This window comes from Physeter macrocephalus, chromosome 11 (assembly GCF_002837175.3).
Source record: "Physeter macrocephalus isolate SW-GA chromosome 11, ASM283717v5, whole genome shotgun sequence".
Lineage (NCBI taxonomy): Eukaryota > Metazoa > Chordata > Mammalia > Artiodactyla > Physeteridae > Physeter > Physeter macrocephalus.
The window spans coordinates 25,512,403-25,539,682 of record NC_041224.1 but is presented as its reverse complement, the minus strand read 5'-3'; the positions used below and the strand labels follow the sequence as shown (position 1 = coordinate 25,539,682).

At 37.6% G+C, this 27,280-nt stretch overlaps 1 protein-coding gene across 2 annotated transcripts; it reads left to right on the top strand.

Moving 5' to 3' along the window:
* SEC61A2 (SEC61 translocon subunit alpha 2) lies at positions 1-26,743 on the top strand. Of its 2 annotated transcripts, XM_024129715.1 has the most exons (12): positions 1-109; positions 2,248-2,315; positions 3,406-3,471; positions 10,290-10,368; positions 14,272-14,403; positions 14,529-14,638; positions 18,807-18,960; positions 19,950-20,110; positions 20,424-20,621; positions 23,021-23,212; positions 23,672-23,748; positions 26,187-26,743. In XM_024129715.1, exons 1-12 carry the CDS (start codon positions 103-105, stop codon positions 26,371-26,373), a joined length of 1,431 nt encoding a protein of 476 aa, XP_023985483.1. In that variant the 5' UTR covers positions 1-102; the 3' UTR covers positions 26,374-26,743. The 2 variants fall into 2 exon arrangements, with proteins under 2 accessions (XP_023985483.1, XP_054943805.1); XM_055087830.1 differs by lacking the exons at positions 18,807-18,960; positions 19,950-20,110 and having other exon boundaries at positions 14-109.
* The last annotated feature ends 537 nt before the right edge of the window (positions 26,744-27,280 follow it).

The following is a 27,280-nucleotide window of genomic DNA, read 5'->3' as shown; positions in this document are numbered from 1 at the left end:
GCAGCAGCGCGTCGGGAGCGGGCGCGGAGGCCCGAGCAGCGGGACCCGGGCGAAGGCCGTGCCGAGGTCGCAGGGCCCCGCCGGGCCGCTCTAGCCGCCGCCATGGGCAGTGAGTAGCGGCGGCGAGGCTCTCGCCGGGGGCGCGGGCGCCGACGGGCCGCGGGCGGTGGGGCAGGCGACCGCCCGGGGTCGCTTAGCCCGCAGGCCGGGGAGGCGCGGGCTGCGCCGGGCCGCTGAGGAGGGCGCGAGCCGGGGGCCTCCGCGGAGGCTCCTCCAGCCGTGCGAGGCCTCGCCCGGGCCGGCTGCGGGGCCGGGACCCGGAGGTCCGGGGTCTGCGCATCTCGGTGGGTGGCGAGAAGCGGCGCACGGCGCGGAGAGGCCATTGGCTTTGGGGGCGGGGAGTTAGGGAACCAGGGTAAACCTGGACCACTTTTAATTTTTCAGGAGCTTAGGAAACTTATATTTTTAGTCCCAAATCACCGTTCCTTGGCATGTTAGTTGTGATGAATGAAGGTCCCTGACTTGTTTCATTTGTTAAAAAGTGATGCATGGCGTGTAGTTTCGGGGAGGAAAGGAGGCGATTGGTGGCATAAAGTTTTCTTTAAAATTTTCATTTCAGTCATTCTGTAGCGTGTACTGAAAACTCAGCGTGTCTCAAGTTGTGTAAACCTTAGGGACAAGGCCTTGCATAATGGGGATCTTTTGAGGGCCCTCTCCCAAACCCTCAACACCAGGAACCTTCACAGATATACTTACATAGCTTTTGGGGTGACTGTTGTATGAGTGGATTCCCGCAAACCCAAGCTGTGCATCCACTGGCCAGCTAGCTAACTAGTGGACATTTGGGGGAAGCTGGAAAGGAAGTAGAGGAGACCCTTGGTCTTGAATTAGCTGTATAATGGGTTAAATTCTGCAGCACAAGAATAGACAAATGGCAGACAAAAAAAGCATTGCTTTTTACATAAATACTCCAACACAGATGATCCTAAGCCAAGAGATCAGGGAGGGTAGCTTGGGTGGAAGTGGGAAGGAAAAGGGGCAAAGGGGTTCTAGGAAGTTTCCCGATGTGATTGACATTGGTTTTACATTAGAGATGAACACTTTCATAATTCAGATTTGCTTTCCAGATCGTCTGAAATGGTACTTGGGTAACAAACATCTGCCCATGAGAATTTCTGAATTCTGTCAAACATCAGTGGCTGCCATCATTTTGAGAGGTTTTATAAAAAGATAGTATAGTCAGATCAACTATACTTCAATAAAATAAATTAAAAAAAAAGAAAAAAAATATAGTGTGGTCAACTTTTGGCTAACTGCTGAAGTGTAATTACCCTTGTCAGTTTAAAAATAATATCCTGATGTTCATATATACGGAATCCAGTGTTTGTAAGGGAAGATGATCATAACTAATACGTAGTTGTGGCTTTTTGTGTTTCTGTACATTATAGACGCTGGCAAAGACTGAGAGATTATCATCTTCATCCTTCAGTTCTTTGGCAGGAGTTTGACTTTAGCCGTGCCAGAAGAGAGTGCCTATCCTTAAAGAACCTTGGTTTATCTTTTCAATATTATGAGTTGTCTGGGAAAACAGTACTTCCTAATGAAATGTAGTTGTCATTCTCTGGGCTGATGATTGTACATACACAAGTACTTTGAGATCCTTTTGTGGGAGAGCGACCAAGCCATGAATAGCGACTTAGTGAAATGAAGTAGAGATTGTATACAGTACTTGGAAAACCTACCTATAGAAAGTTGTTCCGTGATCTTTCTCATTTATGCGTTTCAGCATTTTTCAGTCCCAAATTAAATCAGTGCTGCAGTTACAGTCCATTTCCTGTTGTACTTTCCTTCTCTGATATGTCCTAGTTCCTTCTGTAAAGCATGGTCTTGTGAGTACACTGCATTTGCTCTTTTTGATGTAGTGGTGCTCACTGAATTATTCCTTTTCTGTATATATAAAAGAGGTGTGATTCAAGCATGAGGAAGCAAAATTGTGGTACAAGGATACTTGTATTACTTTGCTTCTGCTGACCAGCCCTTAAACCCTTTGGGCTCCTTTGTCCCGTGAATTATTTCTCTTCCCTTATGTGTTTGAAGTGGAGAGCATTATGATTAATTCATTTTGGGGGGTGTGGATGGGATGGATTGCCGTTAAAAGAAAACATTTGATTTGATTCTGTGAAAAGATACATCTCTTTTTAAAAACTTTGTAATAGGGACATTTATTCTTTTTTTATTTTTTAACAGTCAAATTTTTAGAAGTTATCAAACCTTTCTGTGCAGTTCTACCAGAAATTCAGAAACCTGAAAGGAAAGTAAGTATAATATTTTAGTAATATAGAGGGTAGCTAAATGACTTATTCTGTTAAACTATCTGGATTGATTTATATTCCCCAACCTTTTTCTGGTTGTAATTGGAAAAATATTACCTGTTCCTTCTCCTTGCAAGAGGCACAAAGTGAATAAAACTAGTGTAGACCTTTTAAATCTAGTTTATCTCATGGTTTCAAAAATGACTGTTCTTTAAGTTGTAACGTTTCCAAACCAATTGTTTCTTTGGTCTGTGTGTTATAAGATATAGTATTCTCCTGTCCATTGTGGTTTACCGCACTAGGAATGACCCGGTCTGTTGGGTCAGTTTTGATGAGTACAACTGTTTCACATAAATGGATTGCAACTGTGCAGGTACATACCTCCCATTTCTTGATTGGTTCAGTGCGAAGAAAAAAATCACAGAAATGCATTCGGAAGATATTGACCACATCTAATTGTTCTTCCATCATTGTACGCTTTTGGAACTGAGGCATTTCAATTCCAGAAATATTGTTAATCCCAAACTGGTCAGTTCCCAGACATTCCTCTTTTACTGTATGTTCAGTTTCGCATGGAACTAACCAGAATAGGGACTAAAAAGAGCTAAGTAAGACTTCTGTTAAACTTACTGTTTTATTTAGAAGTATATTTCTTTTTTTATTGCTTTGAGGTTATAAAAATAGTTGTTCCAGTTACATGTAAGGCATCCCAAGAAACTTTAGCTTTTCGTATTCTATGAAACACTCACAGAATGATATTACAGACAGTCCTAGCTTTGCACAATACAGTGTTAACTGAAATGTGTGCATATTAGATCTGTGTCTTTTCATCCTTTTCAGTCTCAATTAATGAGGTACAATGTCTTGAGGCCAGCCTGTATTTAAGTTGTACTTAATTCTCAAAAAAGTAAAGAAAGATGTTTGAGAAGTTTAACTGTTTGCTTTAGCTGCTACTAACTAGGGCGAGAGTATTTTAAGAGTAAATAATAGGAGCATGTCATGATGGGGCATGCTGGTTAAGCTTTAATATGGATTTTTCTTTATATTTGCTATTTCTTGGTTTTGACTGATCATTCTTTGTTTTCTTGCGCAGATCCAGTTTAGAGAGAAGGTACTATGGACTGCTATAACTCTCTTCATCTTCTTAGTATGTTGTCAGGTATGTAACCAAACATTAAACAAATGTCTGTACTGTTATTCTAAGGTCTTGGTTGGTTAGAATTTGAGAAACTTATTTTAGTTCAAATGGTAAATATACTGAATTATTTTGAGCATCATCATTTTTTAAAAATTATTTTTTATTGAAGTGTAGTTGAGTTACAGTGTTATCTTAGTTTCTGCTGAACGGCAAAGTGATTCATTATACGTATACATATATATTTTTTCATATTCTTTTCCATTATGGTTTATTACAGGATACTGAATATAGTTCCCTGTGCTATACAGTAGGACCTTGTTGTTTATCCATTATGTATATAATAGTTTGTATCTGCTAATCCCAGCCTCCCAATCCATCCTCTTCCCCCGCCCTTGGCAACCACAGGTCTGTTCTCTATATCTGTGAGTCTGTTTCTGTTTCATAAATAAGTTCATTTGTGTTATAGTTTAGATTCCACATATAAGTGATATCATATGGTATTTGTCTTTCTCTTTCTGACTTACTTCACTTAGTATGATAATCTCTGTGTCCATCCATGTTGCTGCAGACGGCATCATTTCATTCTTTTTTATGGCTGGGTAATGTTCCATAGTATATATGTGTATGTATATGTTCATATATGTGTGTGTGTGTATATAATCTATACACACACACACACACCACATCTTCTTTATCCATTCATCTGTCAGTGGACATTTAGATTGCTTTTGTAAATAGGCGCATCATCATTTTAATCTGAGTTGATAGTGAAAATGGTTATCTTCTTCTACTGTGTATATCTTTTGGTTTACTAGTGGGCTTGAACATATTTTCTTTTTTCCCCTTACTTTTCAGTTAATGATCTTTACCAATTTTTTTCTTGAGATTTTTAAAATTGATTTATGACAGGTTTTTATATATAAAAGTGTTAAATCTTTGACATGTATAGGGCAAATATTTTTCCACTTTGTTTGCTTTTAATCATGTTGTAAATAGTATGTATTAATTAAAAAATCCCCAAAAGCCAAATTCTGGAATCCTAGGGATATTCTGTGTTTATAAATTAATAAAGTTCAATGATGCTTTTTAGTAAAATTTTACAGAGATTAAGTTCATAAAATGAGGATAAAATGTGACCTGCCCATGTCACAGGGTTAGTATATTGCGAGGATTAAATTAGATAATTTAAGTAAAGTTCTTTGAGGGTTTGAAAAGTACCAATATACATATAACAAAGTTTAAAAAAATTACACGAGGAAGGAGTAGAACAAATAAAGTCCATAATCTGGGGAAAAGCCAAATATATTTTTTTGAAAAGTGAAACTATTTGATCATTAAAATATTTTACTATTATACTTTGTTGAAAATTCTTTTGCGGGTCAGGGAGAGTGAACTTTTGAAAAATACAGACAAGTAGAAAAAAAGAAAGATCATCCATATTCCTATCATCTTGTTTTAACATCTTGGAAATTCCCCTCCCCTCCGTTAAAAAAAACAACAACAACTCTTTAAAGGTATAATTTATGTACAGCAAAATATGCTCATTTTTAAGTGTACATTTTAAAGAGTTTTGACAAATGTATACATCTACATACCTCCTATCTCAGCGGGTATAGAACATTTCTATTACTCCAAAATGTTTCTTGTACTCTTTCTTAGTCAATTCCCACCTCACTCCATTCTCAAGCAACCACTGATCTGCTATTTCTATAATTTGATTTGTCTTTTCTAGAATTTCATGTAAATGGAGTGATACGGTGTCTAACTTCTTCATCAGCTTTTTGAGATTCATCCATGGTGTTGATTGGATCCATGTTGATTGTATCACAGTTTGTTCATCTTGTCACCTGTTGTTGGACATTCGGGTTGTTTCCAGATTTTGGCTATAACAAAGTTGCTATGAACATTCCCGTACAAGACTTTCTGTGGATATTTGTTTTCATTTCTCTTGGGTGAATACCTATGAGTAGAATTGCTAAGGTTTATGGTAAATGTATGTTCAACTTTGTGAGAAACTAACTCTTTTCCAAGTGGTCCCATCAGCCGTATAGGAGTTCTGGTTGCTCTGCATCATTGTTTATTCTTGGTATTGTTCAACATTTTAATATTAGCCATTCTAATGGATGAGGGTTTTTTTGTTTTTATTTTAATTGAAGTATAGTTGATTTATAATGTGTTAGTTTCAGGTGTACAGCAGAGTGATTCAGTTATATATATATATTTTTTCAGATTATTTTCCATTATAGGTTATTATAAGATATTGAATATAGCTTCCTGTGCTATACAGTAAATCCTTGTTGCTTATCTATTTTATGTATAGCAGTTTGTATCTGTTAATCCCGTACTTCTGATTTATCCCTCCCCCCTCTCTCTTTCCCCTTTGGTAACCATAAAGTTTATTTTCTATGTCTGTTAGTCTGTTTCTGTTTTGTTTATAGATTCATTTCTGTTATTTTTTAGATTCCACATATAAATGATATTTGTCTTTCTCTGACTTAATTCACTAAGTATAATATTGTCTAGGTCCATTCATGTTGCTGCAAATGGCAATATTCCATTCCTTTTTATGGCTGATACACACACACACCCACCCACACCACCACCACCACCCCCACACACACATCTTAAACCAGTCACCTGCTGATGGACACTTAGGTTGCTTCCATGTCTTGGCTGTTGTAAATCATGCTGCTGTCAACATTGGGGTGCATGTATCTTTTTGAATTAGAGTTTTCTCTGGTCATATACCTAGGAGTGAGAGTGCTGGATTTTATGGTAGCTCTCTTTTTAGTTTTTTAAGGACCCTCCTGTTTTCCATTTCCATCAAAGTGTAGGAAGGTTCTCTTTTCTCCATGGTGAGGTTTTAACTTGTATTTCCCTGGTGAATTATATTGAGCAGCTTTCTTATATGCTTATTGGGTATTTATCTTTTGTAAAGTGTTTTTTCCCCAAATATTTTGCCCATTAAAAAAATTTCATTTTTGTCTGATTCGTGAATTATATGCATTTTAAAATATTTTGTGGATACAAGTCCTTCATCAGATACATGTATTGTGAATATTTTCTCATAGTCTATGGCTTGCCTTTTCATTTTCTTAACAATATCTTTGGAAGAGCAGAAGTTTTTAATTTCGATGAAGTTCATTTTATCTTTCTCTTTGATTGCTCATAGTTTTTGTTTCCTATCTAAGAAATGTTTGCCTATTTTAAGGTTGTGAAGATTTTCTCCTGTATTCTTCTAAATATTTTACAGTTTTAGCTCGTATGTTTTGGTCTATGATCTATTCCAAGTTAATTTTTGTGTATGGCGTGAGGTAAGGTTAGGGTTCATTTTTTTCTATATGCATAATCAGTTGTTGAAAAGGCTCTCCTTTCTCCATTGAATTACTTTGGCATCTTTGTTGAAAATCAGTTAGCCATATAAGCATGGATCTATTTTTGTACTGTCAGTTCTGTTCCATTGATCTTATTCCATCGTTATGGTAAACCATAACTCTTTTGATTAATGTAGCTTTAAACTGAGCCCTGTAATTAGGTTGTAAAAGTCTTCCAACTTTGTTCTTTCTTTTCAAAATGATTTTATCTATTCTAGATCACTCATATTTCCATCTGAATTTTAGAATCAGCTTGTCATTTTCTTTAAGAAAGCCTCGTGGCATTATGATTTTTATTGCTTTGAATATATAGGTCAATTTAGAGAGCGTTACCATCTTAACAATATTGAATCTTCTAATCCAAGGGTCTGCAAACATTTTTTCTGTAAAGGGCAGATAGTAAATATTTGCAGCTTTGCAGCTGGAACCCAAGAAAACCCAAGAAGAAGAAAACATAACTTGAGTTACATTTCGTTCTTTCTTTCTTTTCTTTTCTTTCTTTTCTTTCTTTTCTTTCCTTCCTCCCTCCCTCCCTCCCTCCCTCCCTCCCTCCCTCCCTCCCTCCCTTCCCCTTCCCTTCCCTTCCCTTCCTTCCTTTCTTTCTTTCTTTCCTTTCTTTCTTTCATTTCTTTCTTTCTTTCATTTTTTTTGCGGTACGCGGGCCTCTCACTGCTGTGGCCTCTCCCGTTGCAGAGCACAGGCTCTGGACGCGCAGGCTCAGCGGCCATGGCTCACGGGCCCAGCCGCTCTGCGGCATATGGGATCTTCCCAGACCGGGGCACGAACCCGTGTCCCCTGCATCGGCAGGCGGACTCTCAACCACTGTGCCACCAGGGAAGCCCCACCCCTACATTTCTTAAAATGTGACATTTCTCATGACTGTTTCATGCCATAAATTAATTTATGCATTTTATGTTACTTCATTATTTTTTTTTCTGTAATGTGTTTACATGGTTGTCAGGCTGTACCTTTTTGTCTTTCTTACGCTTAGGCAGTTTGGCCCAGGGCTGGTGATTTCTTGATTCTCTTTCCACTGAATCTCAAACAGAGAGAACCACAGTTTTCCCCTCCCAGCCACAGTTGAAGGGTTTGGGGTCTTGTGTTCTCTATAGTGTTTTTTTAGCTTGAGGGAATGGTGGGAGGTGAGATTAGCTGAGAGAAGTGCCATAAATGCCACCTGGGCTTTGTTCTCTTGCTAGACTTTTGTTACGTGTCTTGTGAGGGTCCTCACCACCTGACTGAGGAGGGCTTTATTCCATTACTGACCTCAGATTGCTCCCCAGTTCCTGACTCAGTGTAGCCCTGTAATTGTCAGTTGCACCAGAGAGAGCCCCGTTCCTGGCCTCTCTCATCCATTTCCTCTCAGCTGCCAAAGGAGGCAGGAAAGATTAGTATATCTGTGCAGCCCGCTCTTCTCCAGATTTGGAGTGTTGTGGGGATTCTGTGGCCTTCCCGTTGTGATGGTTGGAGCAGTTTCATGCTGAGTCCCTATTCCTCAATTGTCTGTTGTTTTCTCCCCGCCCATGACCATCAAGTTTATGGTTCTTTTTCTTGTTTGGCTGCTTTATAGATTTTTTTCCTTTAGATTTTAAAATTCTTTTACTATTTTACATGTTTTGAAAAATGTGTTTTCTTATGTATTGGGGAGGGAAATTCTGTAACTTGATCACAGCTTGCCATTTTAGCCCAGAAATATCTTGCTTGGTTTCAGTGCCCACTGCCTTTGGAGATCCCTACTACTAATTTTCTATTTATCCATCTGATTGGTTCAGGGTTTCCATTTAAGCTTGAAATGCTTGTTTCTCTGAAGAGTATACTGTATTTTGTGAAGTTGAAACTGATTATTTTTTGTAATATAGGGCAAAGCCTGAAAGTCTGCAACTTTGAGAGGCATAGAAAATAGCTCCTTTTGCTGCCCTTGTTGGATGTGGTCCTGTAACTATGGAATTTACTAAGAGGAGTAAAGTTAGACACTGAGTTTAATCCTGTTGCCTACGGGAATGGAGGGAATACCATTACTTAGGGATGGTTGGCTGACTTTCTTGTTTGTTATCCTGCAAAGCATCTAATCATGGAGGTAATGGCTATCTCTAGAGACTCAATTAAGGAAAGTAATTTGATTGATTGGTCTCTCCCCCACTTAGGGAATATTGTTATATGGACTATCCTGTAGTGTTAATTGGTTTTTATTCAGTAACTTCCTTTCTCCCCATCTCTCACATTAGCTGAAGAGTGTTTGCATCTATAGGGTGCACACAAAATATTGTGCTTTTTGCTTTTGCTAACCCAGCTAATATATTCAGATGTCCAGAGAGGTTTAAGTTGACCAGATGACCTGTTTAAAATTGCTGACAGCATCTTTTGGAACTTTTTTTTTTTTTTTTAAATCAACTTCATATAGGGAAGGTTTTTGAAATTGGAAGTGTATTTTTCTCCCACATGGTGAGGGAGGGGGTATGGCCAAGTGCTGTGTTCTAAACATGGGTCGTATAATAGGAAACTTCCTGAAGTTAAGGTGTTTTTTTTTTTCTGATTAAAAAGTAATATGTGTTCATTATAGAAAATATGATAAATGGTGAAAAGAATAAAGAAAATCAATAATCCCACCACCTGTGAATAATCACTGTTCAAGATTTTAAAAAATATTTACACCTAGTTTTTTCTTCTATGCATATTTTTACAGTGTTGATCTTTTACTTTATTTATACAGTTTCATACCATTCTTTTCATACTAGGTTTTCTCAACAATGGCACTGAAGTTTAGGGTGGATAATTCTTTGTGGTGGGGGACTGTCCCATACATTTTAGGATGTTCAGCATCTCTGACCTCTACCCACTAATGCCAGTAGCACCCCCCTCAAGTTGGGACAACCAAAAGTGTCTTTCTGTATTGCCAGATGTCCCCTGGGGGGACAAAGTTGCCCCAGTTTGAAAACCATTGTTTTATACTTAATATTACAACATAAGCACATCCTCATACTGTTACAAGCTTCATAGTGTAATTTTTAATGGCTGCATAGTATTGTACTGTATATCTCATCTTCAGTCTTACATTTGGAGTATGGCCGTGGCTGTCACTAGTACCCATAGCTTTCCAAGATTATTCTATGATGTGGTAGATATATCCTGTACTGTTAGGAGCATTTTCTTTAATTGCAAAAACATAAAATTTATCAACTTAACCATTTTTAAGTGTGCAGTTCAGTAGTGTTACATATATTCACATTGTTGTGCAACAAATCTCCATACTGATAGGAATATTCACTAGTGAAATGTTGTAAGTAATGATTCCCATTGTTTTTATTTTCATTAAAGAACTTTTAAGGTATGCTTGTTTTGTTCTTGAACATGAGAAGTAGTGGGTTTTTTTTAAGTATTGCAAATATTAAGTGAATGCATTATAAATTAAGTTCAAACTTAATTTATATAATACATTTTTATAAAATATTTTATGTAATCTTATAGATACCACTATTTGGAATCATGTCATCAGATTCTGCAGATCCTTTCTACTGGATGAGAGTTATTCTTGCATCCAACAGAGGTATATGCTGCTTTTCTTTTGCCTCCATGCTAGTACTGACATCAAATAGATGTGAAAATGTGGAAACAACTATTTTTTGATGTCTATGGGGAGGGGCAGTGTATGGTAAAAGAAACTCATTGCCTAGGAGAAGAGACAAACATGAAGATAATTACAAAACTGTGTATTTATTGTAATAATAGAAGTATGTACAGAGTATAGAGTTACGACAGAATGGAGTGATTAGCATTGTCTAGAGCTTTGGTTCTCCATCCTTTTGTGGGTCATGTTTTCTTTGAGAATCTAATTAAATTTATCTGTACTCTCCCTAGAAAAATGCATGTACATTCACACGTGCAGATTTGTCATAAAATCTCAGGAGATTTCCGGGACTCTCTGAAGTGTATTCTTGAGTTTCTCATGGGACTGAAAGACTGATCTGCGGTGCCAGGGAGGAGATGATGCTGGGAGAGCATTTGGGTTGGAATTCAGCCTGTGGACCATCGGGAGAGGGAAGCCTGAGTCACAGCACACATGCATGAGGACACGGGGTGCAGGCCGGGGATTCGGGTGGGGGATGCTGGTCAGTGAGGCTGAGAGATAGGGAGGGCCTGGATCAGGAGGGGCTTTTGGGGTGGGTTTTTTTCTACATCAAAAAAGTAACATTTGTTTGTTATAAAAAAATGCACCAAAATTTCAGATTTGTATAACGCTGAAAATGAAAGTCTCGCTTCTCCGGGGGTAACTCCTGGGAAGACAAGAGATTGGTGAATAACCATTTAGACCTTTTATTTGAATATATATTCATATATATGAATTTATATACTTTTTTTAAAAACTGAAAAATAAGATCTACTATATAACTATACTGCTACTTGGTGTGTTTACTTGATATCTTGGATGACCTATTTCATTGAATGGCCATATACTATTCCATTATATGGATGTGCCATGATTTCTTTAATCATTCATTTGGGTATTTATTGAGTCCTTCCTATGAGTGGAGCTTTGTGCTAGGTGCTGAGATTAGAGCAGTGATCAAGACAGTGATGCTGTTGTCGTGGAGTTTATGTTACTCTATTTGGGGAGGTAGACTGCATGAACTGTATCTTGGGAGGGGGAAGGGACATTTGAGCAGAGACCTGCAGGACATGAGAGAAGGCCGTGTGAAGATCTGGGGGAGGAACCTTCTAGGGAATAGCAAGTGCAAAGGCCCTGAGGTGCGAGTATGCTTAATGTGTTCCAAGAACAATGAGGAGGATGGTGTGATTGGAAGAAAAAAGGAAAGGGGAAACGTGGTAGGACATGATGCTGCAGATGAATCCAAGAGCCAGATTGTGAGGCTTGTAGGCAGTAAGGAGTGTGTTTTAGGTATAACCCCAAGGCCTGTAGGATCTGCTGTCATACATGTAGTTTTTTTCCCAATTTTATATCATTATAATCAATGCTACCATGACTGCTATCACACTCTTCTGTTTTTAATAGAATGAATTTCTAGAAGTTTAACTGTTTGTTTATAAGGAATGTACACTTAAATTTTTGATAGATATTGTTAAACTGTCTTCCAAAAGCTTTGAATTATTTTACACACTCTGCTATGGTGTATGAGAATGACCATTTCTCTTCCAACAGTGGATAATATTTGTCCTTTAGTCTTTGTGTTAGACAGGTAAAAATTGGTATCTGTTATTTAATTTCTATTTCTTTATGTGTTGCTGAGCTTGAACATCATCTTATATTTTTATTGAATATTTGTATTTCTTCTATGAGTGGACTTATTATAAGTCATAGGAAATTACTGACTGGTTTAAACGCAAAAATGGAATTTACTGGAAGGATACTAGTCATTTTTTGGAACCCAAAGAGGAGGTAGAACAACTAAGCCTTGTGGAGAGAGAATCAGCTTTCAGACCTCAGCAGCAGGGACAGGGAACCTTGTCTTTGTGATCTAGCTTCAACAACTCCTGGGTTCTTCAGTTCTCAGTTCAGAATTACAAATTACCAGGATTTCCACCAGACCCAGCCAGCTTTGGTTACAGTTTCAGGGTTACACAGTACAGATTTGGGTGCTGGGGTTTCCTCCTATGTTGTTGGTATTTTCCTGAGAAAAGAGCATTATTGGGAGTGGCCATGCCATTTATCTCTTTTTTATTTTTCTCTTTTTTGGGGGGGGCCTGTATTCCCTGTGTTGTACAACACACCCTTGAGGCTGTCTTATACCCAGTAGTTTTAACCTCCCACTCCGCACCCTATATTGCCCCCGCCCACCCCCACTGGGAACCTCTAGTTTGTTCTCTGTATCCGTGAGCCCGCTTCTTGTTATATTCACTAGTTTGTTGTATTTTTTAGATTGCACTTATAAGTGATATCATATAGTATTTGTCTTTCTCTGACTTATTTCACTGCTGTTTGTTCATTTTAAAATTCATTTGTAAGAATTCTTTGCCCTTTAGACATACGAGCTCTTTGTTACTTGTGTTCGAACATTTTTCTTTTAACTATTATCCTGTCTTTTGCCACGTGGAGGTTTCATAGTTGTATCTAATCATATCGTCCATCTTTTTGCTTGTGGCCTTTATGTATTTTGTTATAGAAAGGCTTAGAAAGGCTTTTTCTTTTCCAAGATTATAAGCATACTCACTTCTGGTACTTTGGTATTTTGTCTTTTATGGTTATATTTTCTAAATCTGTGGCCTTTATTTTAATGTAAGTCATGAGATAAGGAATCTAGGCTTAATTTTCTATAAATGGCCAGTTATTTGCCAAGGTCCATGTATCCTTCTTTTCCCTACTGAGTGGAAGTGCCATATTTCCTAAATGAAATGTTCATTAAAGCTTGACTGGATTAATTTTCGGACTAGATCCATTTGACAGTTTTAAATTTTGGTGATTTGATATAAAAAGAAATCTACCTACCTGCCTACTAGCTTTAATGATAAGACATATTTTTATCTTTTACCATTGAGGAAGTATCTGAGAAAACATGAAGAATCCATTTAAGATGGCATCTTTTTTAAAAATTTATTTTATTCAAGTATAGTTGATTTACAATGTTGTGTTAATTTCCGCTGTACAGCAAAGCGATTCAGTTATACATATATACATTCTTTTTCATATTCGTTTCCATTATGGTTTATCACAGGATATTGAATGTAGTTCCCTGTGCTATACAGTAGGACCTTGTTGTTTATCCATTCTCTATATAATAGTATGCATCTGCTAATCCCAAACTCCCAATCCGTCCCTCTCCCAACACCCTCCCCCTTGGCAACCACAAGTCTGTTCTCTATGTCTGTGAGTCTGCTTCGTAGATAAGTTCATTAACAATAGAAACATCTTGATAACCAGACTAAAATAACAGGAAATGATTTTCCACTTAAATATTAAATGAAATCAAACTGTACATGCTATTTTTGAATATTTTTCCTATCCACTATGTCATTAACATTTTTCATGCCACTCAATATTCTACAACATTGATTTTGATGACTTTCTATATAATTTTATTTTTTGAATTAGGAGAGTCACAGATAGTCTTAAATATCATCTTTTTATTAACTTGTTATTTAATTCTTGGGCTTTTAAAATCCTGCATTAAAATGTTTAGTGTAAATTTTAAAAATAGTGATTTGGACAGAAATCTTGGATAATTTCTTTCAAAGGATTTCTTTAACAATTTAAGTTTAGAATTCACAGAAATTTACATTTTGGTAGTATTTATAGTAATTTTGATGCAATGCATTGTTGTGAGGTTGTGTTAATAAATGAGAGGGGTTTTCTTAGCAGTTAATGTTTAGGAAATGAAAATTTGCTAGTTAACATTTAACATGTATTTCATAGACATAGTTAAGGACTGGGACTCTTCTAAATTAATCTGCATTGGATATCGTAAAGATTATTTACTTTTTTCCCCTTCCTTTACAGGAACGTTAATGGAATTGGGTATCTCCCCAATTGTAACATCTGGTTTGATTATGCAGTTGTTAGCTGGAGCCAAAATCATTGAAGTTGGAGATACACCCAAAGATAGAGCCCTATTCAATGGAGCCCAGAAACGTGAGCATCAATACAATTAATAAAGAGCCTTTTCCAAATTTGAGAATTTTGTGGCAAAGATGTTTTTCTAGTCTTTTTTGTCTTTGGTTATAAGCGTGTATTCCTTTCCCCCCAATTTTTGTCAGTATTTGGTATGATCATTACCATTGGGCAAGCCATTGTGTATGTTATGACGGGCATGTATGGGGATCCCGCTGAAATGGGTGCTGGAATCTGTCTCCTTATCATCATTCAGGTAAGAAATCCAATTTTTCATATGGATAACAAAAAAGTTTCTTCCTTTTTTCTTTTGAAACAATTCTTTAGGTGATTGATATACTCATTTTCTTACTTTATCGAAGTGACATGTATAAGTTGTGTTGATGTTAAAAATTAAAATTTATTGTAATAGCCCCGTAGATGTCTAATAAAGAATTATGGATCAATCAACTGTATTTCACTGATTCTAAGATGCACATTTTTCACATTTTGATGTCTCTGAAATCAGGATGTTTTCTTAGAGTTGATGCGGTCACACGTGCGGTCAGCCAGGTGGCGGTCGTGATGGTAGGCATTGCCTGCGTGTGTACGTAAACTTGGTCAAAGCTGTTTATATCGTCCTTATATCACTTGGTTATATGCATTGTTGATATAACATGTCGTTGAGTTTAACTGCTGTTTAAAATGTCTTCCGGCAGTCTGCTGTGATTTGTTATTGAAATGAAGAGTTATTGTGTGTAAACAGAGGCACAGAAAGAGCAAGTTAGATGATAAACATCTATGTCTAAGTCTAAACTTTTTTATAAATAGAAAATAAAAAATTCTTTGTAATAGGTTATTGTGTCATAGTTTAATTGAATATTTTTTCTTTCTTAACGGCACGCATAATAGCGTTACAAATAATAGTATCTTACAGTAAGTGAAATACCATATAAACACACATATATGTATCCTATGGATTTTTTAAATGGATATTTTGGAGTGGAATTTTTAAAGGCCAACATGATTTTCCCTCTACTAAGTATCTTAAAATGTGTAAAGTTTGCAAGATATTTCTCTAATGTAGTCCTTAAAAATCCTTTAGAGAAGTTACCCAGGAATGGACTGTACTTAAGTTATATAATAGTTATTTACTGGATTTTGAAAAGAAGCTTGCTTAAGTTAAACACTGAACATCTAGAGTCCTGGTTATCTCGGAGATGCCTCTTGTTCACTCTACAAAATTGGGATTAATTTAGGAAAAAAATATTTTTAATGGTCAAAAGGATCAAAGTCAGAAAAATAGTTTAAAATAAAACTAAAACACCAGTTTATTAGTATATATATACATTGAGAAATATGACCATTTCGGATTGGCATGCTTGACCATCTTTTTTTTTTTATAGGAAATCTTATATAGGAAACAAATCATAGAAATAAGATTGTTTAGTGAGTATGATTCAGAACAAGGAGGATGCGATTGTTGAGGTATTTATTGGGCATCATTTACACACATCATCTATCACAGGGCTCTTCTAATGAAATGGAAATATTTCATCTTTTAACCAGGGGAGGAATCTTTAATGGACTATTAGGCAGTTTTCTGAGCCCCAGTGAGTTCCCATTTGGTATAAGGTACACTTCTTTAAAGGATAACTTTGTCATTATTTCTCCATTTAAAAAACACCTTGGGACTTCCCTGGTGGTCCAGTGGTTAAGACTCAGTGCTTCCACTGCAGGGGACACGGGTTCGATCCCTGGTCAGGGAAGTTTCACAGGCCGCGTAGCGTGGCCAAAAAGAAAAAGTAAGAAAATTAAAAAAAAATAAAAAACACCTTGACTGGCAAATTTAAAACCCCGGGTAGTTAGAGGAAGAAGAGTTGCAATGGATGGGAAAGAAGATCCTCTGAAAACTGGTTTTAGTATCTTTCAGTTCTTTGGTGTGAGGATACTGATACACCAATTTTTGCCTTATTTTGTTTCTTTACAGTATTTGCTTTATGACCCATAGTTAGAATAAGCCTGCTTTCTAAAAGACACTCAAAATTGGCATCTAGCTCTTAGAACATTATGCATCAGTAAAATTTTTCTAGTATTTTAGTAAGGGTGTATTTATATTCTTAAGGAACCTCAGCTGACCAGTTCTGGGTTAGTTAGTGAAAGTATTGACTTCTTATGAAGTCAGTTATGAATTTGAATGGATAAAAAATGGAGTTAAGCTATTTTAATTTTTTTTCAGTACCAGAAATCAAGGAATAGTTAAATTCCTGGAACGAAACAAGTGAAGTGGGTATATACTAAGTTGTTTACATAAATTCTGGTGCACAAATATTTGTCTTGTGGTTAATCCTTCTAATGTTAATGTATAGAGAAATTTTTCACGTTTGATCATAGGTGGGTAGTGACCCATTGCGTCTTTTTAAGGCTTTGCTAACATTGAAAATGTGTAGATTTGCTAAAGAGATGTGATTAGATCAGTGTGTTTCCACCTAGAGATTTTGAAAACTGTTTATGCATGTAAGGTATTTCTCACCTTAATTATTCTTGTTTCATTCACATGGTCAGTGTTTTTCCACTAGTGAGTTTTGGAATCTAAATAGTGGGTCTTGATTAAAATTTTAAAAAAGAGTAGAGAGTATCAGTGTGCATGGCACATAGTAGAGGTAAGTATTATTTTGTCAAACTGAGTTGTGTGTGTGTGTGCACGCATGAGCAAGGTTGAAATGTTAAAGTGTTATTTTTATACATACTTTAGAGATTCATATGTATTGAACATTCTAGAAGAGCATGCAATTAGTATTCAGTTTTTTTTATCAACTGTTCTAGTCAATGAGATGCTGTCAGTTTCTGATTTCTTATTCCCCGCATAGGCATGCATGCTTTTTACCATCTTTTATTCCTTTAGTTATAGAAACCATTTCTCATTTAGGTTTCTCTGTAATTCCTTTGTCCAGTTAGAGAAGCACGAGTTTGATTTTCACCAGATATAAATGAATCACCCTCTAGTCTGATGGACATTGGTGTGAACAGGGGTTTGGAGAATTATCGTTGTTTCAGAGCTGCCCGTGTGACCTTGGACAGGTCATTTAATTAGAAGTCCATGATAACACTGTCTGGTTGGCTGATGGTTTGTGGACAGCTATCATGCCCTGTAGAGGGTGGGCTTCTGTATTTCTCATGGGGGAGTATGTACTTGTTACATAACTGTGGTCAAAATAAAATCTCAGTAGTTAAGTCCTAACTTGTCTTTTATCTTGTCAAATTGGTAAACTTGGTTTTCAAACAGTAAAGAATTTGTGAGCTCTCTTAGAAGTTTTGAGAATTTTACCTTTTTTACAGTCCATTGAAATTCAAACTTAAAGATTGTAAACAGACAAGTTAGGCTCTGTACAGCCATTGAAATGACAGTTAAGGAAAAGAGAAAACACTGTAAGGTAAGCATGCTTCAAACGGTGTACTGTAGTTTTCTCTTTCTTAACAGGGATATTGGGTGAACTGAGTAAGGAACGAGGGTGGGAGGCTTCAGAGCTGGGAGGAATGGAAGGGGCATCTCCTCACGTCTGTAGGAAGGGTGTCTTTGAAGTGGGGACAGGTGTGAGATTGGGGGCCTAGAAGCACATTTTCTTCCCCCCTTGATTAGGTTACTGAAGTGTGGGGAAGGAGTCACATGACCAAAGAGGTCACTTGCAAAGCTATAGATTATTTCTAATTGATATATACTTTTACTGATGTTTTCTCCAAGAGGAAAATGAAGAATTTTCAATTTCACATAAAGTTAGTATGCTTTCTTTTAAAAAAAAAAAAAAATCATGAACTTAAGAACCTGGTGAACCCTTAATTGTTTTCAGATTTACATTAAGTTTTTGTCACTGTATGTATTGAATGCATTTTTACATTGTTATAATCTGTGTACATATTTGTGCTCTACTTTTTGACTTATTCTATTGTATATTTTATATTATATATAATACACATATATAAAATCTATAATACTTAAAAATGTATCAGCATAGTTCATATGCTTTTCCTTTAATGGCCTATAAAATTGCATCTTGTTACTGTATCATAATTCATTTGGTCTTTTACTTACTTGAAGCCATTTGGAATGCTTTTCAGTTTCTGTCATAAATGCTACAACTGTGAACATTTTTGTTTTAGGGTGCTTTTCAATAGGCCTTATTTAAACATTATAAGAGAAATATAAATATATTTTAAAAGTCAAAATGTCTGCTTTATAATGTTAACAACATTTCCAGTCCTCTCATTTGCAGAATTGGCTTCTGATGAAACTAAATCGGGTTAGATGCAGGGTGTCATAATAGTGATACTGCATCGCCTAGGTTTTAATGTTGAAAATGCCTGTACTTTGAAAGTAGTCAGTGGTGTTCACTGCCCCTTTCTGAGTTTATTCTTGCTTCAGCTTACTTGCATTTCTTTCCCCACAGTTGTTTGTTGCTGGTTTGATTGTGCTGCTGTTAGATGAGCTGCTACAGAAGGGTTACGGCTTGGGGTCTGGGATTTCCCTCTTTATTGCCACCAACATCTGTGAAACCATTGTCTGGAAGGCCTTTAGTCCCACTACCATTAACACTGGCAGAGGTACAACGCACAGGGACGCAACTGCACGGGTTTGGCCGGGTGTGTGCTGAGAGGAGCACGAGGTGGTGGAGCAGGACGTGCCGACAGACGCCCTGGTTTGCTGTCCCAGGCGACGGCGGATGTCAGGTGTTCCAAAGCTGAGAAGCAGAGATTGGTGGAGTATGAACTGTTGCTTCAGAAAGAATCGTATCTAAAATTTAGCCTCTGCTCATTTAAAATTTCAGTGGTTGCAAACATTTAAAAAATTTTATTTGCCTAAGCCATTGTTGCCGAAGTCATTGATTTTGACTGATTTCAGCATTCCTAGAGGGATAAAAAGGTAGTGGATTTCAGATTTAAAAAAAGTTATTTATTGCATCGTCAGGGAGTACTAGTACTTTTGCTGCTGTTCTCCTTGGCTTTGTAATAGCACCTAAATTATGAAATATTTCATTGTGTTTCCCCTTACCCATCTCCACTTCTCTCAAATGCCATCCAGGATTTGTAATGGTTAACATCTAACCTGGTCCCAGCCTTAAGAAAATAGCGGTGATGGTTTATTAATATACTTAGTAAAATGAATTAAAGGCAAGCTTGGTAGAGTAATGTCTGTCTTTCAACTCTGACATCTTTATTCTGCTTTGCTGCTTCTTTTCCCCATCTCCCCCCACCCCACCTCCGAATGTTCTTTTTCCCTTCCCTAAAGTAAAGGTGAGGCAAATCATTATGAACTAAATATTTGCTTTGGTTTATTCTACTTTGTCTGTTTTCATCAAGAATAGTCTCTTGAGAAAACTTCAGATTTATGAAAAAAAAAAAAAAAAAGACATTTTTGCCTCAAAGATGTAAATATTTTTTAGAAGCTCCACACATGGCTGTATCATAAACATAGATGAATTATTTTGACTCATATTTTCTGCCTTTTACTGGAGCTTCAAGGTTATTTGTTTTGACTTTTGGGACAACTTTGGGTAATGAAGCTACAGCCGATTTCTATCTTGATTTATCAGGTACCGAGTTTGAGGGTGCAGTCATAGCTCTCTTTCATTTACTGGCCACCAGGACAGACAAAGTTCGAGCTCTAAGGGAGGCTTTCTATCGTCAGAATTTACCCAATCTCATGAACCTCATTGCTACAGTTTTCGTGTTTGCTGTTGTTATATATTTTCAGGTAAGTATACTTTCTTCGCTGAGGTTGAGTGTGGATTTTTATTTTGCTCTTAAAGAGGAGAATACCATTTGAAATGTTAGCAGCTAAGTCAGTGTTTCAAAGTCTAGTTAGGCAAATAATTCCATCATTTAGACTCTGAGGTGCAAAATATTAGCGATTATGCAATAGAAAAGGATTTCTATTTCTGTGTGTCTCTGTGGAAGGGAAAGTTTGTTAGCATTGTCTTTGCGTAGTCCCTCCTGTGACTGTTTGCCTCGTCTGGAGTCGTGGTGCGTGCAGCCCCCCTGCCTTACGCCTAAGCTTCCTTTTTCAGGGATTTCGTGTGGACCTGCCCATTAAGTCGGCCCGGTACCGAGGGCAGTACAGCAGCTACCCCATCAAGCTCTTCTACACCTCCAACATCCCCATCATCCTGCAGTCGGCCCTGGTGTCCAACCTGTATGTTATTTCCCAGATGCTGTCAGTTCGATTTAGTGGCAACTTTTTAGTAAATTTACTAGGACAGTGGGCTGTGAGTATTTCATTATTTATTCTAAGTATTCAAATTTACTGTAATTTGCATTTCATGCTTATATTTTTAACTGAAAGAGAGGAGCCATAATTGAAGCAGTTGCTATGTATAACGTTTCCAGATTCATTTACCTGTAGCACAGTTTATCATTTATTTGGAAGGGTTATAAAACTGTAAGCATTGTAAAACTAAGATTGGCCGAGTACTTTGTACTATTTTACGTCTAGGAAGCATTTTCACATCTCGTTTGAGTGACCTTTTAGGTTAAAATCACAGCTGCTCTTATAAAAGTGATTCCCTGTTTTGTAATCTTATTCCACTATTGTCTAGAATAATGTTTTTTTCAAAGAAGCTATTTGCTGATTATATAGGATACTGAAATCATCCTCTCCTGCCTCCCCCGCCGTTTTTTATGGCCCAAATGGCAGTAAATAAGAAAGGCACGTAATAACTATATTGAAGAGAGAACAGTTGCTAGAAATGGAATCCAGTAAATTCTGCCTTCCTCTTTTAGATTTTCATCATAGCTCCTAAAGCAATCCAGCCACATTGTGACTGAGGTGTGAGTTCTTGTAGGATTGAATTTTTTTTTTTTTTTGGCTGCGTTGGGTCTTCGCTGTGCGCGGGATGGGCTTTCTCTAGTTGAGGTGCGCGGGCTTCTCATTGCGGTGGCTTCTCTTGTTGCGGAGCCCGGCCTCTAGGCGCGCCGGCTTCAGTAGTTGCAGCACGTGGGCCCTAGAGTGTGTGGGCTTCAGTAGTTGCGGCGCGTGAGCTCTAGAGTGCAGGCTTAGTCGTTGTGGCGCACGGGCTTAGTTGCTTCGCGGCATGTGGGATCTTCCCGGACCGGGGATCAAACCCGTGTCCCATGCATTGGCAGGCAGATTCTTAACCACTGGGCCACCAGGGAAGTCCAGTATTGAATTTTGACTGGTTTAAATTTTCACCTGACCAAGGAGTATTTTTTCCCCCTTAAAATTACAGAATTAGAGAAGAGTAAGAGCCTTTATTGTTTTCAGAGTATGTAATTCTAGAATTTGTATTCCCCCAAAGAATTATTTTTTTAGTCATCCCTGAAATACGGTGCTTATTCTATGCATTTGTCTTAACGTGCTACCTTTTGTATTTTAAGTTGTAGTGACGTATCTTTCTGCTTTTACTGAAGGCCATTTTTTAAAATGTAAAGTTTAATAGGATGAGACAGTAATTCTTGAAAGGCAGTTGAAGGAAGTATGATTCCCTTTATCCGGAATAGTTGACCCTTGAACATGGGTTTGAGCTGTACGGGTTCATTTAGACGCAGGTTTTTTTCAGCAGTAAACACTTCAGTACTGCACGGTCTGCAGCGGGTTGAATCCTGCGATGCAGAACCGTGGATACGGAGGAGCCGTGTACGCAGAAGAGTAACAGTAACTTATATGTGGATTTCGACTTCATGGAGGGTCGGTGCCCTAACCCCCTCGTTGTTCAACGGTCCGCTGGACTCCTTTTCCATTCATTTAACAGAAATTGGATTGCCTGTGGTGAGGGGAGGGACTGTCCCTCCCCTCATGAGCTAATAGTCTGGCAGTCATTATTACTATGATAATTTCACAGTAATAAATGCAATGAGTGGTTGTATAGATTGTGTTGTGATCTTAATGAGATTTTTTTTTAAAGTGAGAGAGCTATTGGGAAGTTTAATTTGTCAGGGCTTTTGATTTGGAATCTATGATTCTAGGGGCACAGTAAATGAATCATTTGGAAATTGTAAATTCAGGAACCAGACATTTTAATCATTGCATCCAAAAATTGCTTTCCCACCCTCTATGCCCAGAACTTTTATTTAATATGAGTAAATACATGCTATTCCCAGTTCTTTTAGTATAAAAATTCTTAAATGTTTCTGTGGATAAAAAAATGCCGTTATACTTATTAAAAGACTACTCTTTACAATATACAAATCATATAAAGTTTAGGCAGTGAGTCGTTAGTCTTCTGTTAATATTTCAGTTGATTGCATTCTCAATAGCATACCTTGAAGTGAAAGAATATGTATGTACTCTTACATAGTTCAGAAAATTTCTGACTCTAAATGTTATCAGAATCGATGTGATCTATTCCTGTCTTCAGGAAGAGAAGGAAGATTCTTCTTGTAGAAGTATTATAATTTTTTTAAAAAATTGCTCTTCTGTTAATCTATTCACAATGTCTTTTATGTAATAGACATTCACTATATAATTTTTTTTTACTCACTATATCATTTTGTAAGAGTGAAGATATCAGACACAAAAGTAAATCCTTTAAGTTACATAGACTCATTAGCTGTAGGTGCTTTGAGCTTAAAACATCGTCATAATTTTTGAGGAGTTTGAAAAGGCACAGAAATGTGACCATTTGTGCTTTTTATTCTTGTTCTATAGGACGTCAGTGGGGGAGGACCTGCTCGTTCTTACCCAGTGGGGGGCCTTTGTTACTACCTTTCTCCTCCTGAGTCCATGGGCGCCATATTTGAGGATCCTGTCCATGTGGTTGTTTATATCATCTTCATGTTGGGATCATGTGCATTCTTTTCTAAGACGTGGATAGAGGTGTCTGGTTCCTCAGCCAAAGATGTAAGTATTTGGTTTATTTGAAAATGAAAAAAAAATTCATAATTTTTAGGTGTCAAACGGTAATTGATACACTTCATTACTTTTGTAATTTAAACTCAAATTCATACATTCTTAATGAGGTAATGTCATCCCCAGGGAGTTAAAAACTACAGGTAGTTCCTGGAAAGTGAAAAATTCTTAGATTTTACAATGGTTTGTGACCATCCAAAGCTCAACCCTACCCCACAGTCTTATTCCTTAGTATTTAATTTCTCTTTAAGGAAGTGATAATTAAGGAAAGATTGAGAAACCCTGGCTTAAGGTATGGATAATGTGGTTGTGCAGCATTGTAGCCTCAGGGAATATTATGATATGACAGAGTCTTCCTGTATTTTCTGTGGAGAGCACTTCACACAGAACCTAGTGGTAAACAGTGAAATAGTTAGAGTTGGATTTTAAAAGTTGTTTTTCTCTTCGCAGGTAGCTAAACAGCTTAAAGAACAGCAAATGGTAATGAGGGGCCACAGGGATACCTCTATGGTTCATGAGCTTAATAGGTAAGGAAGTCCATTAGACTCAGTCTTTGATAGGAGAGAGAATGTGTGTTACATACACACACGTGTTCTTGGTTTTTCAATCTATCATTTGTTCTCAAATGTTATTTAAATTCATATTTGAAGCATTTTTCTTCTACTTAACACAAAAGAACCAAAATTTAACACAAAAGTGAATTGTTCTCCACATCAGAATTGACACCTAAATTATTATTTTAATTGAAATTATGTTCCCTTCACTGCTCAGCCCAGTGTTAAACTGCTGTAGGTCAGAGGTCCTCGTCTGGCTGCACTTAAAATCACCTGGGAGCTTTTAAAAAATACTGATATCCTGCCTCTAGGAATTGTGATTTATTTGGTCTGCGGTGGGTCCCAGGCATCAGTTTTTTGTTTTTTGATAACAGTTTATTGAGATATAATTCACATATCATGTAATTTACTCATTTGAAATGTACAGTTTAGTGGGGTTTTGTTTTTTGGTTTGTTTTTAGTATATTCTGAGTGTGTAATCATTACAATATAATTTTTAAAACATTTTCATCACCTGGAAAGAAACCTTGTACCTATTATTCCTTCTCCATTCCTACCCACCCTCCCACCTCCCAGCCTTAGGCTTTTTATCTAGTGTCTGTAGATTTGCCTGTTCTGGACATTTCATATAAATGGAGTTATATGTGATCCTTTGTGACTTTTTCACGTAGCATGTTTTTGGGGTTCATTCATTATTCGTGAATAATATTCCCTTGTATGGATGTACCACATTTTGTCCATCAGTTGATGGAAATTTTGGTTGTTTCCACTTTTTGGCTGTCATGAATAATGCTGTTATGAACATACTTGTTCAGGTTTTGTGTGGACATATGTTTTCATTTCTCTCAGAGTGGAACTATTGGGTTGGGTAGTAACTGTGTTGAACGTGTTGAGGAACCGCCAGACCCTTCTCCAGAGCAGCTGCCCCATCCTGCATCCCGGTGCAGTGTCTGGAGCTGCTGCACGTCCTCACCAGCACTAATTCTTGTTTTGATTTTAGCCACCTAGTTGGTATGAAGTGGTATCTCATTGTTTTTCCCTTTTCATTGTGGTGTTTTTTTTTTTTTTTTTTTTTTTTTTTTTTTTGCGGTACGCGGCCTCTCACTGTTGTGGCCTCTCCCGTTGCGGAGCACAGGCTCCGGACGCGCAGGCTCAGCGGCCATGGCTCACGGGCCCAGCCGCTCCGCGGCATGTGGGATCCTCCCGGACCGGGGCACGAACCCTTGTCCCCCGCATCGGCAGGCGGACTCTCAACCACTGCGCCACCAGGAAAGCCCTCATTGTGGTTTTGATTTGCTTCTCCCTGATGAGTAATGATGTTAAGCATCTTTTCATATGTTAATTAGCCATTCGAATATGTTCTTTGGAGAAATGTCTCTTCTTTTGCTCATTTAAAATTTCTAATTGGGTTGTCTTTTTGTTACTGTTTATAAGGTTAAAAATATTTTGGATGTATCTCATCAGGTAGATGATTTGCAAATATTTTGTCCCATTCTGTGGGTTGTCTTTTCACTTTCTTGATGGTGTCCTTTGATGCACAAATTTTAAATTTTGATGTTCAGTTTTTCTATTTCTTCTTTGGTTTCTTCGTGCTGCTTTTGGTGTTGCATCTAAGAAGCCAGGGTCACAAAGATTAATCCTCTTATGTTTAGGTCTGTGACCACTCTGAGCTCATTTTTGTTTCATGTGAGATAGGGGTCCAGATTCCTTCTTTTCCATATGGATAGCCAAGTGTTCCAGAACCATTTGTTGAAAAGGCATTGGTATTTTAAACTTTTTATTTATTTACAACATGGAATAGATTGCAGAGTGGTATAATGAACCCCTGCGTCCAACTGTATCCAGCTTTAGTCGTTATCCTTCTCCCATTCTTGTTTCATCTACTGTCTTTCCCATCCATGGTCCCTCGCCCCCATCTTTTTTTCCCCTCTGGAGTATTTTAAATACAATCCCATTATTTTTAACAGTTCTCCAGGTGATACTAACATGAACATGTGGCCAAGGTTGAATTACTGTTGAATAGGGTCATCCAAATCTTGTCACATAAATTTGATACTTAGAAAGTATTTTGGTATTTACTCTTCATCTACAAGAGGGAGCTAAAGGTTACCCACTTACAAACAATATTAATATATCCAATACTTAAATCACAGTTGAGGATTCTCCTCTTCTTGCTGTAAAAATCTTGTATTGCCTTTCTTGGCTATTAACTGGTTTCTTGAAATCAGGGAGTCAGATCATTCCCTTCATCATTTTTATTAACACATAACTGTGCACAGCCCTGGACGAACCGTCAGTACTGCGGACAGTTCCCTGGCGCGTTCGTTTGATTTTCTTCCGCCTGTAACTGCTGCTCCCTGCTGCCCCTTCCCGTGGGCCTGCCCTGCCTGACTCGGGGATTTGTCTTCCAGGTACATCCCCACGGCGGCTGCGTTTGGGGGCTTGTGCATCGGCGCCCTGTCGGTGTTGGCTGACTTCCTCGGGGCCATTGGCTCGGGCACTGGAATTCTGCTTGCAGTCACCATTATTTATCAGTATTTTGAAATATTTGTTAAGGAACAGGCCGAAGTTGGCGGGATGGGTGCTTTGTTTTTCTAAATGTTCCAGTATTTCTTTTTGTGTGTGTGAAAGGGAAAATATTTTGACTCATTGTTTTTGTCAGATAATGCTGGCTCCCCTTTTCTTCTCTCACAGTTTGTTTTCAAGTGTTGACCGTCTCATTCCTGAAATGGGCACGGAGCTAAGCCTGTGTGCAGCATTAGTACCAGCTGCCTTAACACTAAAGTTTACATTATTCATTAAAAAACCTACATGCAGTGTTGCCTGTGATGTTGGAAACCAATGTACCTGCCTTGCCATGTTCGGTTGTGACGGTGAGATGGTGACGTGGATCAGTTTTGCACACAACATTCAAGACACTCAGTATTCCCCCCACTTGTTTAAAAAATAAATGTAGTTCAAATTGCCACTTTCCAGTATTTTTGAGCTTATTTAATGAGTTCTGGATCATTTATATCTAGTCTATATTTTAGATATAATTACTTTTTATACTTTTTTAACTCATAGTATCCACATTCCCACCCTCCCCCATTTTATGTGTTCCTCCTCAAAGCAGCCATAGCCCAGATGAGCAGAATCAAGCTTTCAGAGTCAAATCTGTCACCAGAAACAACTGCTTATAATTACTCTGCCTGTTTTCCATTCCCCTTTCCTCCCAGGGACGGCACAGTCAGTGCCGTTTTACTGTATTGGCTATGCTTTCGAATTCCAACACGTCACTTGAGAATACTCTTCAAGATACTATGCCCCAATTTTTTTTTTTTTTAATCCCTAAAGCAAAGATCTAATTCTCAAGCAATGTCTGTAGTTCAGTGGGGGTGAACAATGAGTAATTCATGCTAGGAATCTGTGTATGCTGTTGTACTTTATAGCAGCAACATGAGTGTAAACAGTAGACAATAAAATTTTATTTAATAAAACTTTTGGTTGTGTTGGAAAAATAAAA